This window comes from Protopterus annectens, chromosome 1.part0 (genome assembly GCF_019279795.1).
Source record: "Protopterus annectens isolate FY-2018-M chromosome 1.part0, PAN1.0, whole genome shotgun sequence".
Classification (NCBI taxonomy): Eukaryota; Metazoa; Chordata; order Ceratodontiformes; family Protopteridae; genus Protopterus; species Protopterus annectens.
This window is the reverse complement of record NC_056725.1, coordinates 1,251,231,848-1,251,251,643: the sequence shown is the minus strand read 5'-3', so window position 1 is coordinate 1,251,251,643 and position 19,796 is coordinate 1,251,231,848. Positions and strand designations below refer to the sequence as shown.

The 19,796-nt window shown below is 42.1% G+C and overlaps 1 protein-coding gene across 4 annotated transcripts in view; it reads left to right on the top strand.

The window, feature by feature from the left end:
• The window catches only part of ME1 (malic enzyme 1), a 1,705,192-nt gene that overhangs the window by 1,112,592 nt on the left and 572,804 nt on the right, over positions 1 to 19,796 (top strand). For all 4 annotated transcript variants that reach the window (XM_044065993.1, XM_044065985.1, XM_044065999.1 and 1 more), the window contains one exon: positions 2,775 to 2,878. In XM_044065993.1, coding sequence (XP_043921928.1) covers positions 2,775 to 2,878 — 104 coding nt within the window. The remainder of the gene's footprint in view (positions 1 to 2,774; positions 2,879 to 19,796) is intronic.

Genomic DNA, 19,796 nt, shown 5'->3' with positions numbered 1-19,796 from the left:
AGCCCAACATAACGTATCGGAGATACTTCAGGTGCAGCTAACATGGGTAAGACGCAGATTCAGGTTGTAGCCTGCTATAGGTCCCCAACCATGTCCCAAGACTTGCACTCTACGTTCCTAAGTACCCTGGAGATTATTAGGGTCCAACCTAATGCTCTCTTACTGGGTGACTTCAACTACCCCCCCCCCCAAAACTACTCGTGTACCAATACACTTGCCCAACGTTTCCTGGAATTCATCAATTCCAGTGCCCTGGATCAGCTCATTCTTACCACCACTAGAGGTAGCAACATCTTTGACCTGGTCATTACTAACATGGGTGACCATTGCTCTACAGCAATAGTAAACTCCTCCCTGGTTAGAGCCGACCATAAGCTAATCACCTTGGAAATCCACATCCCACCCCCACCCCTCACCCCCACAAAGGTAACCACCATGAAAAATTTCTCCAAAGCTAACTTTGGACTCCTAAAAACAGAGGTGGCTAACTTCACGGCACCCATGCAAATGGAGAGTACTTGCATGACCACCAAATCATACACTAATGCACTGTATGAACATGTACACAAATGCATGGATCTGCCATACCCAACAGAACTAAGACGCTCTCCTCCCAAAAAAAAAAAAAAAAGGAAGCCAATCTGGTGGTCCCCTGCCCTATATAAACTCTACAGTAGAAGGAGGAAACTGATGCGGAATAAAGTAAATTCCCAATACTGAAAAAACTCCCTTATCAGCCTCATCAAAAAGTTGAGATACCTCATCAAATCCTCTAAAGCTAGCTATGAAAACAGAATTGCAGCAGATAGTAAAGACAACCACAAGGCCTTCTATAGTTATGTAAAGAATCTCCATGGCAATACCCAGATTTGCTCTGAGATACTGCACAATGCTACCTCCTATACTGAGCCAACAGGTATTGCCAATATACTGGCCAACAGATTGTCAACTTTACCCCCCCCCCCCCAAAGGACCATCAAAATACCAGTAGATTGCCAGGCACTGAGTACCGTACAGGTTAAAACAGCACTGTCCAAGGCCAAGAATGCAGCTTCTATAGGACCTGACAATATCCCTGGCTGTGTTCTACATCTACAGAGTGAACTGGCACCTCACTTGTGTGCCCTGTTCAATCACAGCCTCACCTAACTTTGTCCCTACCAAATGGTGCACTGCTATAGTCATCCCTCTCCACAAAGGAGAAGTGACTACAGACGCTGTGAACTATCGCCCCATTAGCCTGATGAGTCTGATACGCAAAGCTATGGAATGCATCATCATGGACCTAATAAGCAAGGCTGTAAGGACTCCTCCACACTCTGGATCCTACACAGTTTGGCTTTGTGAAGGGTAGATGCCTGCTCAACTTGGTCGATGACTTAGTCGCCAGAGTTGTGGATGAAGGCGAGGTGGTTCATACAGCCTACCTTGATCTGGCCAAGGCCTTTGATACCATTCCCTGCTCAGGAATCCTAGAAAACCTCACTTAGCTAGGCATCAACCCATATATCACTAGGTGGGTTGGAGACTGGCTCACAGATAGAACCCACAGTGTAAAAGTAGCCGACTCCAAGTCAGATTGCAGACCAGTCACGAGTGGAGTCCCACAGGGTTCAGTCCTGGTCCTCTCCTGTTTGGTATCTACTTCTGTGAAGTCCAGGCCAACACGAATACTCTGGCTGACAAAGTTTGCATAAGATTGCAAGTTGGGAGCCATTATTAACTTCCCAAGTGATGTTGACATCCTACAGAAAGGCCTCACTGAGACCGACTTGTGTCAGAACTATGGCCTTAAGCTCAGTGCCAAAAAATGTCGTCATCCCCTTGGGAAAAACCCGGTTCCCTTGAATTACCACATCAATGGTAGTCCATTGAACACAGTAGGAGTTATAAGAGATCTGGGAACACAGGTTGACAGCAACCTCTCTTTTGACCACCACATTGCCACTGTGGTCAGAAAGTCCTATGTGGCACATCTCATTACTAAGGATTTTGCATCCGGGAAGAAAGAGGTCATTGTCTCCCTCTTCTCTTCCCTCATTAGGCCAATCATTGCATACATTGGCCCATTTGGCATGTACTTTACTATACACCTGCAACAACTGGAGAGGCCTCAGAATTTCCTCACAAAGAGGATCCTAGGCCTTAAACACTTGTCCTATATGGACAGACTCAAAAAAACTATTCTGTCGCATATTGCCTACTTAGAGGCACTCTGCTTGACTTATAAAGCCATGTCTGACCCAGCTCTGTTAGAAATGCTACATCTAAAGAAATCCAAATCTCTCTTCACCACACGCTCCAGAGACCTCAACCTCATTACCACACACAACAGAATATGCTGGAGGGACAGGCTCATAACCCAGAGACTGCCCATGCTCCTGGAATAGACTTCCCATACATGTCAAGCAGCGCACCTCACTGGCCGTCTTCAAGAGAAATCTTGATGAGTGGATGGGGAATAGAAAATTCACCCTGGGATCACTCCAGTGGTGCTGCTTGACAGAGGCACTGGGAACTAAGGTTGAGTGGCACGATGCCAGGGTAATCGTATGGGCTAGGCCTTTAAAGACTCCAGGGCCATTAGCCTAGTACACAGCTATGAACCTATAAGAGTTGCTGCATTGCACCTAACCTTCACTGCTTTTGAAAAATGCTAAGCTTCATAACGTGCTAAAAGAAAATATCCTTTAAGATCTGTTATTGCTGCATTTTTTCTTTGTACCACCACTGCTCTGACTTAAATGAGAATGTGCAATGTTTATCTTTTACAGGAACTGCTGAAAGATCCTTTATATATTGGACTGAGGCACAAAAGAGTGAGAGGACAACAATATAATGACCTTCTGGATGAATTCATGCAAGCTGTGACTGAAAGGTGAATGATTTTGTTTCATTCCTTCTGTTTCTTTACAATAAGTCACTGTTAGATTTGTGAGATATTAAGCTATGACTAGGATAGTGATAACATACCTAATCTTATGCTTTATGATAAATGCCTGAAAAAGTTAGGACTGTGCTGTAGAAACTAGAACGGACATCTGTATCAATATAATATGCATGTTGCATTTGTTAGCTGCACGCTGGTTAACATTGTATGCATCTATCATTTGAAACTGACTGAAAGAAAGTAGTTGCTGCAGGTGTTTGACTGCAGAGACTCTGTTGTATTTATTATTTTTATGAACACTTACATCAATAAAGACTGAGGTGCCAAGCATAGCTTTCAACTTCTTGGCTCATGAATAGGGGATAAAGCCAAAAATAATGGGGACAAAGGGCCAACATTTGCGACAATTTTAAAATGTTACAGAAAGTCACTTAAAATTAATAGAACAACAGGTTTTGCATCAGCATTTATTTTCTGAACAATAAGACGTATGTAGCTCTAATGCCCGGCATTACTGACTAAATGTAATCCTGAGTGATTTACTAGAAAATCAAAAACAGGAGAAAATATGAGACAAAATGAGGCTCTGTTCAGAGGTATGGTGCCAAGAGATTTTGGAGCACATGGCTTTGGCTGAGAAGGGGATGACAAGTTATACGTTTGTGCCATCATTTGAGAAAGGTCACTTCAAAAGTGAACTGTTATTGTGAATTTATTAATAGGTTTTACTAGAAATATGAACCAGTGCAATGATTCCCTTTAGAGATTGCTTTATATGTAAGAAGTTCATAATGTATGTAAAATGTTTCTATGTTTGTTTGATGCAGTTTGAACATATGCAGTTCAGCACTGTTTTCTGCCGAAAAATATAACAGTATTAAAGTTCGTAAAATAATGTGATTTGTGAAGCAAAATTAATAACCGTTTGTGATGTGGGGTATGCGGCTGATATCATAGCCAGTATGCTGAGAAACCTGCAGTCTGTCTCAGTACTGGAAGCAAATAGTATTTCATGAGTAATATCACTAAAGAAGCAGCTGTGGGCATGGTAGTTAGAGATGTACTAAACCAGCTAGAGGTTTTTGGAAGCTTAAATTTATAATCTCATGTAGAGCAGCAGCTTGGAAATTAGTATTTTCTGTAACTGAAGTTTCAGGAAACGTCTGTGGTGGTGTATAACTTGTAAGTGGGTAATCTGGTTGGCTTCATAGCACTTGGGTTTAACTGAAACAGAACAGGGTGTTTCGACACTAAAAGGAGTGGAGGAAGTAACATCAGAAAAAGCAACAGAATGCTGACATTAACTTCATTTGTACCAGCAGTACTAATTGTTGCCCAGCTGGTTTACATGCTGTGAATGATAATTTATAAAACACTGCAGGTTTATACAGTATGGGCAGTCTGGTTCTTAAGCTAGTTTGAGACAACTTAATGATAACACAGTACAATAGAAGTGTATTACAGTGCTAGTTCTGGAATGTATAGTTTGTCTTCTACAGAAAGCTGTGTTTACCCCATCCCCTTTGAAGTGCAAAGTCTTGAAAGAGGTATTAGCAGAGCAAATCATGATAATTTATCTTGCAGTATTTCCCTAACCCACTTCCAAATCCAGGAGTAGTAAGACTCCCCACTATGGTAAGCGGTCTCAGTGACTTAACTTTAAAACTTCCAAGCACTTCTCAACTTGACTGCTGCTTTGGGGGGAAAGATTGCTCTGCAAGCAAAAAACTGGGAACTCATTACCCAGGACAAATCAGTTTTAAACAGTGTCCCAGGGAAACAGATTTCACTTCCACATGTTACCAACCACAAACAGTTGGCCAGATCTACCCCCAAATCATTGGGCAGAGGCTCAAAATCAAGTACACTTTCTCAAGATTAAAGGCTATTCAGACTGTACCAGAAGAGGAAAAGGGACAAGGTTTTTACTCAAGACTTTTCCTGGTACCCAGAAAAGACAACTCATGGCATCCTATCCTGGATCTGCCTATCCTATACATCTTTTTGGCGATTCCAAAATTCAGGATGCTAACTCTTCACCAGTTGCTTCCCATGGTGGGAAACTATGCTTGGTTGGCAACACTGGATTTAAAGGAAGCCTACCTGCATATCCCAATCAGGGAATCTTGCAGAAAATACCTATGCTTCAAAGCAGGCTGCATGCACTATCTGTTCTCTGCACTGCCCTTTGGCTTATCTACTGTGTCCAGGGTATTCACAAAATGCCTAGCTCCAGTCATTGCATTTTGCAGGCAAAGAAATATTCAAATATACCCATACCTGGATGATTGTCTAATTCGGGCAGAAAGCCAGGACATACTTCTGAATCATCTGGCATTTGTACAAAAGGTGTTAACTTGTCTGGGGTATACCATAAACTAAAAGAAATCACATCTGGTACCCTGCCAAAAAATTATATTCCTGGGAGCAAGCATGAACACAACTTCCCAGATGGCTTTCCTCACACCAGAGAAGCAAATTAGTTTGACAACTTACTTCAGACTAGTGGCCACAAAAACCCTGCTATCTGCAAGGCAAGTACTGCAAGCCTTGGGGTTCATGGCCTCGTGCATTCTACTAATTCCATATGCAAGACTGCATATGAGGAAACTACAATGGTATCTAAAACTTTATTATTTTATGATGTCAACATTCTCAGGATCTAGAAGCATTGATTCCTATCATACCTTGTCTACGGTTAGAATTCCTTTGGTGGGCAGAGGCCTGCCACCAAAACAGGGGACTACCATTCACTCTACCCCCTGCCGCCCAAACCCGAACAGACACATCAGACTATACATGGGGGGCACACCTGGCAGGGTAGTGCATTCAGGACAAATGGAACCCAAGTCAAATGCACCTACATATTGATCTAAAAGAAATGTTAGCTGTACAGATTGCTCTGACAGCCTTCAAGGACCACATTCTTCCAGGACAATTAATGGTAAAGATGGACAACACCACTGTTATGTGGTACATAAACAAGCAGGGGGGTACCCATTCTTACTCCCTCTGCAGACTAGCCATGGCTCTGTGGAACACAACCTTGAGCAACCAAGTGCATCTACAGGCTCAGTTCCTGCCAGGAAAACAAATACACTGGCAGACGAACTAAGCAGAAATCTCATGGACCCACACGAGTGGAAACTGGAACCAAAGATTTTCAACATGTTGATCAACAAATGGGGGATCCCAGATATAGACCTGTTTGCCTCCCCCCAGAGCTACCAATTGGACAAATTCTGCACAAGGACTCCCCACAAACAAGCTTGGAAAGTGGATGCTCTGTCCTTCAGTTGGAAAAAATCTATCGGTTTATGCCTTTCCTCCTCTGCCTCTCCTTCAAAGTATTACTAAAGATCAAACAGGACAAACCAAGGATGATTCTGATTGCACCAGACTGGCCACACCAGCACTGGTAACCCCCTGTTGTGCAGTGTGTCACAGCTGGCCCCATGGCACTTACCTCAGACCCCCACCCTGCTGTCTCAGCAGGAGAGCCAGATTCGGCACCCCCAGCTTCAAACCCTGAACCTGGCAGCCTGGCTAATTACCTAATCTCTCAGTTACCATTCCTCAGTAAACAAGTGTTTGATGTCATTTTGGAGGCAAGAAGGCCTAGTACTAGAAAAATCTTATGCTGAAAAATGGAAAAGATTCTGTGCCTGGAACCAAACTCAAGGGATGGCCACAGCAGCGCCCAATTTACCTCGGATACCTCAGTAATTAACTGAGATGCTTCACAAGGGCCTTTTCTTTTTCCTCCATCAAAATTCACGTCTTCGCCATTTCAGCTCATTACAACACAGAACCACCTCTCTTTTCTCACCCACTGCTCAAGCAGTTACTCAGAGGGGCCAAAATCTTAAGACCACCCAGGAGAGCTGCAACTCCAGCCTGGGACCTTAATTTTGTATTGGAAAAGCTCACGCTTCCTCCTTTTGAGCCAGCTGCAACTGCAGAGTTAAAATTCCTTTCTTGAAAAACAGCTTTCCTTTTAGCAATCACTTCAGCAAGAAGGGTATCTGAATTACAGGCCCTTATGACAGTGGAGCTTTTCATCATCTTTCATGCGGACAAGGTGTCCCTCAGTACCAGTCCCTCTTTCATGCCCAAGGTGGTATCCAGTGTGGCTCTTAATCAGTCCATTCATTTACCAACCTTCTTTTCTAATCCACAGAACAAAGGGGAATGGATACTGCACTCCTTAGATGTGCACAGACAACTTAGATTTTACTTGGACAGAACTAAACCTTAAAGTAAATCTGAACAACTGCTGGTGGCATTTGCTGCTGGGGCAGAGGGGAAGGCTATTTCAAAGCAAACCATTTCTAAATGGATAGGCCATTGCATTCATTTCTGCTATAAGCACCATGGAAAACCTATCCCACAGGGGATCAGACCCCATTCAACCAGGGCTGCATCTACCTCTACAGCCTTTCTCAGAGGTGTCCCTACCAGGGACATCCTAGAAGCTGCTACCTGGAGTTCTGTACATACGTGCACCAAGCATTACCATTTGCCAATTTTCTCTAAATCCAGAGCTGGCTTTGCCACTGCAGTCGTGCAGGGCCTTATAGCTGGTCCTAATGCTATCTAAATTCCTCCTCCCATCCTTAGCTTTGGGAATCTAACCAAATGTGATGACTGCAACAGTGAAACACGAAGAACATAGTTCAGTTGTGTACACTTACCATAAATGTAGATGTTCGAGTGTATTCACTGTTGCAATCCTGGTTACCCTCCCTCCTCCAGTCCCCTGAGTTCTTTTTGGAGGTATAACCTTATATATATATATATATATATATATATATATATATATAAATATAAAAATTGCTTCTCATTATGGGGGGCACCTGACATCTGGGGCAAAAAAAACTGATGTAATGGCATCGGCTGCATGCTTTATATACCTCCTGACTACCTGACGTCACGGAAGATGAGACAGCAACCGACGCAGGACCCAAGACTTTGATAATCAGGCCGACTGAGGGCTACTGCAAGCAGATAACCCAAATGTGATGACTGCAACAGTGAATACACTCTAACATCTACATTTGTGGTAAGTGTACACAACTGTACTTTTTGCATTCCTTGACAGGATCTCCTTTTCAACCTGCTGCCAAAGCCAACTTGAAGTTTCTGTCCTGGAAGTCATTATTTATGGTAGCTATTACATCTAACTGAAGGATATTGTTATAACATGCACTTTCATCGAACCCCTCTCTAGTTTTTTCGCAAAGATAGAATATATTTGAGGGCAAATCCATCTTTCCTTCCAAAGGTGACTTCAGAATATTCCATAAATCAGGCTATAAATGTGCCAGTCATTCTGAATTTCTCAGACAAAGGTGAATATACTTTACATTTGTTAAATGTTCATTGCCAGGTGTGTTTTTACTTATACCACACTAAATCCTTTAGAGGAAGTCAGATCAACTGTTAATTTCCTTTTCAAAACCAAAGTTGGGACAAGCGGTATCCAAAGTCTCCCTAGCCAGATGGTTGGCTGAATGTATTTCTTTTACTTACCAACAGCAGGTGTTACCTGTCCCTTCAAAATCAAAAGCTCATTCAAGCAGGACAGTAGCCTCATCTACAGCCTTTTTCTCTATTGCCCCCACGGATGTCATTTTACTGCAGCTACTGCAGCTACCTAGTCAAAGGATCACACCTGATATCAAACACAGAAGAGCACCACGGTGCCATTATACAAGGACAATATTTAAGAAAAGTAACAAATGTCATTGTATAATAGCAGTAACTCATGGCTGGGTGTGGGTTATTGCTGGATTTTATCCACGCTTTGCATGGTTTGGTCAAAACCAGCCATGGTTAAATCCAGCATTATCCACACACAGCCATGAGTTATTGCTATACTAATGCATAAGTATCTTTGATATTGTACTAGTTGCCCTTTTTGTGTAACTGTATTTGTAATTATTAATGCACAGTACTTAATGTCTAAGTATGTTTGTAATATTTTGGAGCTCTTCTTCTCAGGCCTCCACTAAACTTTTTTTTTTACTTAAACCCAGTTGTACAGAGACAAAAGCAAAAAAAAAAAAAGTAAAATGAGTATGATTATGATTTTGATAGGGAAAACTGGCTTATAGTACAAACTAAAACCATTTTTAATACCTAGAGTTGATTTAAAGCATATTCAGACATTGATTGTCTAAACAGGTTGAAACTAATGGTGGGATATGGAGATCACATTTATTCAAAATATAGAAGTACAAATTTTGTATCAAAGGTAACTTTTGGGATTATGCTCGCCAAATAACCTACCCAACTTTAACTACATTATATTAAAAATAAATAAATACTATCCTCAAAAATATATATCTTTATTTTGGAGGTTGTCTATTGGACATTTCTATATCATTTATCACTCCACATAAAATTGAAATTGCATATAAAAAGTGCATTGGTTGTTGTGAGATGTAAATAGTCAGTCTAAGCAGACCAGCAACATTTGTAAAGTTCTATTCCTTTTTGGGAAAAATCAGTTTTTCCTTGCAATTACTGTATAAATTTATATTAACTAAACTTTTGGTGTTTAATGCTTAAAACCCAGATGTATACCTAGGTCTCAGTTCCCACTTCTCTGGAGCTTAACTGCCAGGGAAATGACTGCAAAAAGAACTGGAAACTGAGATTGCAGGTTCATTTAGCAAATTTATAAAAACTCTTACTGCTGTGTGTTAGAAATGTCTACTTTTAAGATGAAAACAAAATCGACAAGTATAATTACTGGATAAAATTGAAATTAACATAGAAATACTAATGTGTTGTATGAACAGTTTAAAGTAGATTTTTTAATGAATCTTAGTAATTTGTGTAGTGGAAGTTAATGTAGACTTGTGTTAGTGTGTTTGTTCCTGTATGTAAAGTGACAAAAATGTAACAATGGCCCCATTTTTGGTAGATTCCACAGTAGAAAAGCTCCAAGACACTACACAGATAAATAGATAAATATGATGGTGAAAACTGTATTCAGCACAGTAGGAACAATGAAACAGTTATGCACAGTAAATTTGATTTTAAACCCAATGATTTCAGTTTTCGTGCAGCTAGGAAATGGCATAATAGAATTGTGACATAAGTCAAGATCTGGCTGATCAGTGAATTATAAAATCTTCTTTTTGTCTCTAGCAGGAAAAGGCCTTGGGAAAGAAGTAAACAGTGTCAGTATAATTACCTTGGGTCCGTTTGAAAGATGGAAGTATTAAATAATGGCTGTTAGGCATATGGGAAAGTAGAAGCGCCTTAAAGCTTTAGCCAAGTTAGGGGCAATTCTAGTCACATTGAGTATGTTTAATATTTACCTAATTTGTTGACTTTTCTGGGATGTACTTCAGAATGTTCTTAAAATGACTGTGTATCCGTCTTCTCCTTATCTACTTTTGGATTTGGTACCGAGATCAGTATACAAACAAAGGGTCTCAGTTTCTAAGATGGCAGCCTCCAACTGTTAGTAGAAGACAAGGAAAGACCGTCTGTGTCTGATTGTAGAAGACAAATAGTTTGTGTGTATAGAAGCATATGAGCGAAATGTAGTTGTCAAGTGATGGATGGGCTCAACGTCTGAAAACCAAACAGAGATGAGCAGTGCTGGGTTTTGCCAGGATACCTGCTGCAAACTTGGTTAACCGAGTAATCTTCTCAAGGCTGGGGTGAAGTGATGGTTGAAATCTAGAGACAAGATGAACCGAATAAAGAAAGAATGCCAGTAGTTATGAACTGACAATATGTATGAGAAGCTAAGTGTGCTCTCACCTTGTGTGGTGCTGCTTTCATCATTATTCACCCATAAGTCAAACTTCAGTCGGTTGGCTTGACTACTTAGCGAGCGAATTTCTTCAAGTGTGGCGGGGTGGGGCAAATGAAGTAAAGCTAAGAGAGGAGGCTTTAAAAGTGGCTGATCAGTTAATGAGATTGTGTCGAGTACCACTAAGTGTAGTCTTACAGCATGTCTGCAAGTAGTAAATGCTAGTCTGTAGCGGAGTATCAGTGAAGTGCAGAGACTTCTGTGAGGAATCGTGGTGCTGACAGCGTATTGGATGTGCTCTGAATTTACTTAATTTATTCTTATTCGCAAATGATCAGTGAGCATTGAAAGACTTTGATGTTTATAGTTTCATAGTTTCATAGTATAGTACTAGGCTATCTGCCCTGGGGCATTTGTAAGCCTAGCCATAGTGATGTGGCTTTTGCCACCCCATGAAATGGTACAAAAATGTACAGAATAAATTTAGAATACTGTGCCTCTGTCTAGTAGTGACACAATGAAGGTCCCCTTATATAATAGAATTAGTTTACTGTGCCCCTGTCTAGCAGTGACACAGATGTGACCCCTGGGGGTAAACTTACGATCTCCCATCCACTCATCAAGATTTCTCTTGAAGAGAGTCAGTGAGGGGCTCTGCCTAATACAAACTGGGATCTTGTTCCAAAGCATGGGAAGTCTCTGGGTTATGAATCTATCCCTCCAGCATGTCCTGTTCATACTTGTGCCGAGGTTTAAGTCTTTAGCTCTCGTGGTCCTGATGGATTTGGATTTTTTGAGGTGGAGCATGTCCATCAGATCCTGATTGGACATGGCCTTGTACGTCAGGCAGAGATCACCTCTGAGCAGGCGGTATGCTACTGAATAGAGCTGAAGTTTCTTTAGTCTGGCAGAATAAGACATATGTTGGAGACCCTTGATCCTCTTGGTGAGGTACTTTTGTGGTCTCTCCAGCTGTTGCAAATGCCGGGTGAGGTACATACCAAATGGGGCATTGTACTCAATCATGGGTCTTATGAGGGAGGAGTATAGGGGTACAATGACATCCTTGGATATGGATGTGAATCCCTTCATGATGAGGTGTGCAAGGTAGAATGTTTTTCTAACCACTTTGGCAACATGGGTGTCAAATGAGAGGTCGCTGTCGACTTGGGTTCCTAGGTCTCTGATTACTTTTTCCGTACTCAGTGGGTTGCTGTCTATGTGATAATTTGTGGGTACTTTGTTTTTCCCAAAGGGGGATGACTATACATTTTTTGGCATTTAGTTTAAGGCCGTGACTCCGGCACCAGTTGTCCGTTTCTGTGAGGCCTTTTTGTAGGATTTATGTGTCCGCTGGTGTATCGACTATGGCGCCTAGTTTGCAGTCATCTGCAAACTTTGTCAGCCACAAATGCTCCCATATTTGCTTTAACATCTGAGAAATAAATGCCGAACAAGAGGGGTCCCAGGACAGATCCCTGTGGGACACCACTTGTGACTGGCTTTGAGTCTGACATTGCTCCAGCGATTTTAACTTTATGGGTTCTGTCCTTTAGCCAGTTTGCAACCCATCTAGTGACGTATGTTGAGCTTATCTATGATGCCTGAGTGGGGTATTGTGTCGAAGGCCTTAGCCAAGTCCAGGTAGGCTGTATGGACTGCTTTGCCCTCATCAATGGCTCTAGTAACTGTTTCGAAAAAGTCAACCAGGTTCAAAAGGCAGGATCTGCCCTTTACAAAGCCGAACTGGGTGGGGTCAAGAGTCTGTAGGTCCCCTATGTCTCTGAGTTCCATAATGATTCTTTCCATAGCTTTGCAGACCAGTCTGGTTAAGCTTATGGGACGGTAGTTCCCAGGGTCTGTAGAGGCACCCCCTTTGTGGAGTGGGACCACTGTTGCTGTACGTCAGTGTTCAGGTACATATCCCGAAGTAAGGCTAAGGTTAAATAGCATTTTTGTGTGTGGGTTTAGCTCCTCTTGGAGTTCACGTAACACGCAACCCGGGATACCGTCAGGTCCCATTGATGCTGTGTTTTTAGCTTTGTTTAGGGCGGTTCTCACTTGGACATCTGAGATGACAGGGAGATTACATTCAGCTGAGATAAGTATTTCTTCTTTTGGGGGTGAGGGAGGGGAGAAATTTACACTGAACCTGTCAGCCAGAATGTTGGCAATATCTGTGGGTTCAGTGTATTTTTTGTTGGTGTGAACTAACTCTGAGCATATCTGAGGGTTTCCGCCCAGGTTTCTAACATAGCTGAAGAAGGCTTTGTGGTTATCTTTAGTGTCCTTAGCGATTTTTCTCTCAAAGTTGGCCTTGGATGTTTTTATGAGAGAATGTAGTTTTCTGCTAATGTTGATCAGAGATGTCTTCCCTTCATGGGCTTTTGCTCTGACGTGCAGTAGCTTCCTTCTTTTGTTATACAATTTGTTAATGGCTGAGGTCCACCAGACAGGACGCTTGCCTTTGATGGAGAGGGACTTGGATTTATTTGGGATTGCATGATCCATGCATTCTTGGAGATGTCCATAGAAAGCATTTGTGAAGGATTCGGCATTGTGGTATGTGGTATCCACTGGCACAGTGGGCTTAAAGGATACCATCTCAGTCTTAAGAAGAGTGAAGTCTGCTTTTGAGAAGTTTTTCATTGTGGTCTTTTGTGCTGGGGGTGGAAGTGGGATATGTATATCCAGGGTGATTAGTTTGTGGTCAGATCTCACTAGTGAGGGGTATACTTCCGGTGTGGAGCATTTTGTCCCCATGTTTGTGATTATCAGGTCTAGTATATTATCTCCCCTAGTGGGAGAGGTGACTAGTTGTTCCAGTGCATTTGAATTTATGAATTCCAGGAACCTTTGGGCTAGGGTATTAGGGCTAGAATAATGTACCCAATCTATGTTTGGGTAGTTGAAGTCTCCCAGTATGATGTTATTTTGTGATACATTCATATCCTCCAATGTCTTCAAGAAGGCTGAGTGGGGTTCCTGAGATTGGGAGGGTGGTCTGTAACATGCTACCAGTTGTATAGCAGTTTTGCCTATGGTTAGTTGCACCTGTATGGTCTCTGATGCTTCTTGTGTTGCTACTAACCTGGAGGTGTGGGTGTCCTTGATGAATATGGACATTCCCCCTCCCTTTGTGGTTCGGCCCGGGTTTTGGGGCCGAAAAGCATGATACGAGGTATAGCCTGGTAGCGCTGGGGTGCTCTCAGGAGCCTTGAACCAGGTTTCAGTTACTGCACAGACGTTGAAGTTCTCCATGCTGAGGAGTGCATCGAGTGCCTGCATTGAGCAGCATTACCCTTAGTTTTCTAAGGAGGTGGGTTTGTCTTTTGAGCCTTGCCTAAAAAAGGCACTATGGGGGAGGCAAGAGCCTTAGCCAATATCCGGAAGCCCAGTGGTGACAGGTGTAAGCCATCCCTTGCGAAGCAACGTGGCTTGTCCAACATGTCATCCCAGGCAGACAGACATTGGATCCCCTTAGAATGACACCAGTACTTGAGCCAATTATTAAAGCTGATCATCTTGTCTTTGTATTGTGGTATCATTCTTGTTGAGGGCAAGATGCTGCTCAGGGTCATACCAGCCTGGGCTACATAATCGGAGAGCTCCTCTATCTCTTTTCATGTAGTCCAGGGAGGTACGTCTCAGGTCATTCACGCCAGCATGGACTATGACGGAGTCATATTTGTACTTGCTTTGGAGTGACTTGAGTGCGTGTGTTATGTGGCGGATCCTAGCTCCCGATAGACAGCTCAGTCACCCTCTCCTTGTTCAGCCTGGTCAGTGGAACATCACTGTGTCTGACTATAGTCACCTATTACTAGTGCATCAGGCATGGTGTTTGGCCTTAAGGGCTGTGATTGGTTGACCCACTAATTTATTGAAGTATGTGTTTCATGCGTTTTGTTTTGAGGTGGTGGATTTTTGGATGTCTGCTTTGGGAGCCTCTGTTGTTTTAAGTTTTTTATTAGAGCCTCCGAGTATGTCTTTGTGTTTTTATGTGTTTGGTTTGCAGTTGTGGTAGGTCTATGTGGAACTGGGATTGTTGTGTGTGTGGTTACCATCTCCTCCTGTCTGGTCATGCCAGCCCTGAGTTGAGAGAGTTCAGCCTCCAGTTTGGCTATATATTTGCATCTCTCACATGTATTTGTGTTTGTTGGGAGGAAGAGAGGGTTGTCTGTGTACATGAGACAATTGTAGCATTGTCTCAAGATACCCAGATTGACCAGCTGAACTGGAGAGGATGCCAGTAGTCTACCACTCAACATGCTAGAACAGTATAAGGGAGTGCTGTACCTTTAAGGGAAGTGGATATTCACAGGGGTGGTGGGTAGATGTAGTGCTTTACTTAGTACGAGAGTTCTTATTTAGTAGAGAAGTATTGAGAACAAGTACTAGGCTTATAATATAGTGAGTAGTCTGATTAAACTAAGAGTAGAGCTTCCTTAAGGGAAAATTTGAAGAGTAGACGTGGCGGAGCCAGAAGAAGTTTAACCTTGTTTAACCGGCGCACAACCGCCTAAAGCTGTGCAAACGCGGATTTTAAACAATGAACTACAAAAGAGCTAGAAATGGTCCAAAACAACCAATTACTACAGCTTCTTGTGCTGAGGTCACTTCCTACAGGGACAGGTAGGCTGCTCAAGGCTCCCCACTCCCACTGGTGAGCAAAGAAACTTCATTCTATCCAAGTAAGGTAATGGACAACACAGGAACTACACCACAGCCCAGAATACAGCAATGCCTGTAAACTGGTCTAAACTGGTCGAGGAGAGGCGGGAAAACAAGGATTATTTTTTTGTTTTTCTGATGGAAACACACAGAAAATGTAGAAACAGTGATAAATCAATTACACAGGCTAGCACACTTCAGTGGGCAGCCTCAACAGTTAAATTAAACAAACAAACTTTCGATCAAATTTGACTAAAAAGTAACTAAGTGCAGATTTTAAAATAATGCAGCAAACAGTTAAACAGTTCAAGCTAGTTCAGGGTAAGCTACAGAAGCTATTCCAAGTGAAAAAAAAAGCAAAGATACTTAAATCCAGAAAGTAGTCGCTTTTCTGAGTTCTCTGTAGCTAGGACCACTCTGCAGGACCACGAGGAGCTTGTCTGAGCAGTATAGCCAGAAAAAAAACGCCCAGAGGCAGATTTTAAACAGTGAACTACAAAAGAGCTAGAAATGGTCCAAAACAACCAATTACTACAGCTTCTTGTGCTGAGGTCACTTCCTACAGGGACAGGTAGGCTGCTCAAGGCTCCCCACTCCCACTGGTGAGCAAAGAAACTTCCTTCTATCCAAGTAAGGTAATGGACAACACAGGAACTACACCACAGCACAGAATACAGCAATGCCTGTAAACTGGTCTAAACTAGTCAAGGAGAGGCGGGAAAACAAGGATTATTTTTTGTTTTCTTGATAGAAACACACAGAAAATGCAGAAACAGTGATAAATCAGTTACACAGGCTAGCACACTTTAGTGGGCAGCCTCAACAGTTAAATTAAACAAACAAACTTTCGATCAAATTCGACTAAAAAGTAACTGAGTGCAGATTTTAAAATAATGCAGCAAACAGTTAAAAAACAGTTCAAGCTAGTAGACAAGAAAGAGATATTCTTCCACCTCCTGATGTGCACTGTTTAACTGATCATTAAAACATTTGGTGGCACTATATGTATTGCCAAAACTAATCAAAATACATTTAACATGCAGTGACAATCTTTCTGGTAGCTTTTCTCTTAATTTCCTTCAGCAGCCTGATGTCCTGTTCATTATGTGGTCATAGAACTGCATGCAATACTTGAGGTATTGCCTAACCAAGGTCTTACGAAAGAGTCATCTTTGTTCCTTTCAGGATATATACCAGCGGTCTGCTCTCACTTTGCTCCCAGTCGTCCAGTTCTCTGTCATAGTCCATGTTAGTGTGAATGACTTGAGACATGCCTCTTGGAACTATATGAAGAGACATATGATTGAGCTTACTGAATGTGTCCCAGGTAGGTATGTCCGTAGCCTTAAGAAGCATCCTACTGTTAGAGAGAATGATGCCTCGATACAAACCGAAAATTATTGACTTTAACAATTGGCTTATTTTCTGATGTCAGTCCAAGGGGATCCAGTACCTGACAGCAACTTCACAGACACCATCCCTTCAGGTGGAACTAGCACTATAATGTCCAAGCCTACACCAAAAAAACTGTATGAGCACCTACATAGATGCATGGATTTTAGCAGTACCTGACAGGACCAAGTCATCTTCCTCAGTGAAGAGTAAACCTGTCTGGTGGAGAGCAGTAATAAACTCTCTAATAAAAGCAAAAACATGCTGTCCAGGACCAAGAAGGAGCAGGTGCCAAGTTGGAGGCAATCTCTCCCTTTTCTGAACAAGCAAATAAGGTCACTGTTTAAATCCTCTAAGACTAAATTTGAGTCCAAATTGGCCACATCCAGTAAAGACGATCACAAGACCTTCTTCACATATGTCCAAAATCTCAAAGGTAGCACCCAAGTCTGCTCTGAACTGGTGGTCAGGAACACCATATTACACAGACGCTATAACTTTTTGACTTGCATCTGAACTTAAAAAAAAAAAAAAAAAAAAAAATCCTTCATTTTGTTTGGTTTGCATCAGTTTTGCTGCTGTGTCTAGTGTGTTCACCATGGTGTTGGCTATAGTGGACAAAGAAATATCTCCAAATGATCTTCCTGTTAGGATCCCTGATGTTTTTTTGCAGTTACAGTCCATTGAAGTGATAGTGAGATGGAAGAGGCTTTCCTCTAGTCCCATCTCTGTCTTTAAAGGAATATAGCTGAGCATTCTTCATTGTCCATTATTAAGCACAGAAATTCATTAATTTGGCAGCCTAGATGAGGATGCCATGGAGGTTGCAACTTAAGGGCCTCTTGAATTTTCTTAGCTTGAGTACCACAATTTTTATGTGCCTTTGCATGTGATTATGCAGGCTTTGCAGTGATCTTTTTAAGTTCCAGAGGTCATAGAGCCATGACAAACTTGTGAATCTTCTCGGTCTTACCCATGTTACTGCACTTTACAGGTGCTGGGCAGGCCCCACCAGTTTCTAAAAAGGACATTCATCTTCTTATAGTCAAAACCCATTATTGGTTCTAGCAATAAATGTTTCAGTAATAGCAATAGTTCTGTCCTCATCACCATTGGTCAAGGGACATAATACTCCATGGAGAAGGTGGCTCCATGTCAGTTGGCTGTATCTATGAGCAGCCCTCCTAGCACTCAAAACCCATGGAGAGGAAAGCTGCATTTGCTGCCCTTCTAATTCAGTCCATCAACCTGTCTGTGATACCTAAACAAGCAATGAGGGCATGCATTTGTTCCCTCTGTGCAGAACATATTGGTCATCTCACAGTGGGCCATTCATAGAAGCACATGACCCACAGCAGTATACATCCTGAACCAAATGAATGTACCGGCAAGCTGTTTTGGCTGCATATTTCATTCTTGAGCTGGGGGTGTGGTTTTTAGAAGCTGTGCTAAAATAAGATGATCTGGAAGTGAGGCACTGCAGATGGACCTATGTTGTTACATAGAAGAAGTACTTTCCCTGTTCTGCTACACACAGTGGAGCAAGGGACAGTTTGTAGAATGGCTGGCCATCACCAGGCACACAGTAACCAAGTGGATTACCAAATGTATCATCATTGTCATGAAGTGGCTAACTCCCAGTTGGAAAGTACTGTAATCGGAGACTATTGAATTAGAGGTATGGCTGCTTCCAGCACTTGCTTAAAAAATCTCAATCTGTCTTAGACATTGTTGTCAGAACCACTTGGTCTTCAGTTCACACCTTCATGCAGTATTGTTTTGACCCCAGCTGTAGGAGTTGAGCCTCCTTAGCTTGAGTTATACTTCTGGATGCAACCTTCTGAGCTTGTTTTTTCTTTGGTTCCTTGCACCCGGGGGGATTTTTCTCTTTGGATTCTACCCAGTCACCGATTCAAAAACAGACCCCTCCTCATCAGTGGTGAATTTAAATCAGATGTTCTTGGACTTTTCAGGAGCTTGGCTTTTCTGACCTCTTCATTGAGACTTGTTTGCTGAGAGATTCTTTGTAAGGCAGATGTGTATTGCATACTAACAGTGGAAGTGGCGAGCCTTCATTGGTATTACTTGATATGAATGGAAACATTCTCTGTGGCTGGAAAGAAACTGCAAGAGTTGTACTGTTGGCAAGTGATGTCACACCTTGTGACAGCATCAGGTATTTGTGCCTATGAAAGTGGGCCATCTGAAAAGATACCAAGTACTAACTGGCAGAGAAGATGAACCCAGTTCCTGACCTACCATGGACTGTCCCTTCACAGAGCAACTGATGCAGTCAAAATGCATCGGTTTAAAAGTTTCGCACTAGGAGGACTAAAAAAAATGGTTGGTGGTAAAGTTTGTTTCATATGATTTAGTATTTCTGTTCCAGATAGTTTCCACTTGTTCAAATCATTCAGTAGTAGACAGAACCATTGCCCTCAGATGAACAGGGCCAGCCTTGTATCTTCACTCTCATCCTCACCTCCTATGACAACATCTATAGCACCAAGACTCCTTAGTCAAATCCTGGTGAATAGGCCTTAGTAAGGGCTTCATTCTGTACCATAAAACCAACTTAATTATAATGCTTTTGCAGCATCTGTACCCCTTAAAGATATGAAGTAAATGGTGATGACTTAACACATTTCCACAGTCTGCACTGATGTGCTACTGTCAAGAATTTTATTTTACGAAAGCAAGATTAAAGAGATCCAAAGGACTATTAGGACTAAGACACCTCTGTAATAGCAACAATCCAAGACCCTTGGCAGAATTATGAGTCAGGTGACCTACAGGATTGCAAGAGTAAGGAACTCCAACAGGATAATTTGTGTTAATCGACTGATTGCAAGATTAGAGATGTTAGAGAGGCTTAATAAAGGTCTCGTACCTATACCTATATTTGATAACTACTAAATTCCAATACAGGTCACCTTCATTTGCTGGTGTAACAAAATCCATACTGCAGCTTCAGTATTTCAGGTATACGAATGAATTGGTTGTTTGAGAATTGTCATTCCTCATATCTCATAATTATACAGATCACTCTTCAGTGGGTCTTCTCCA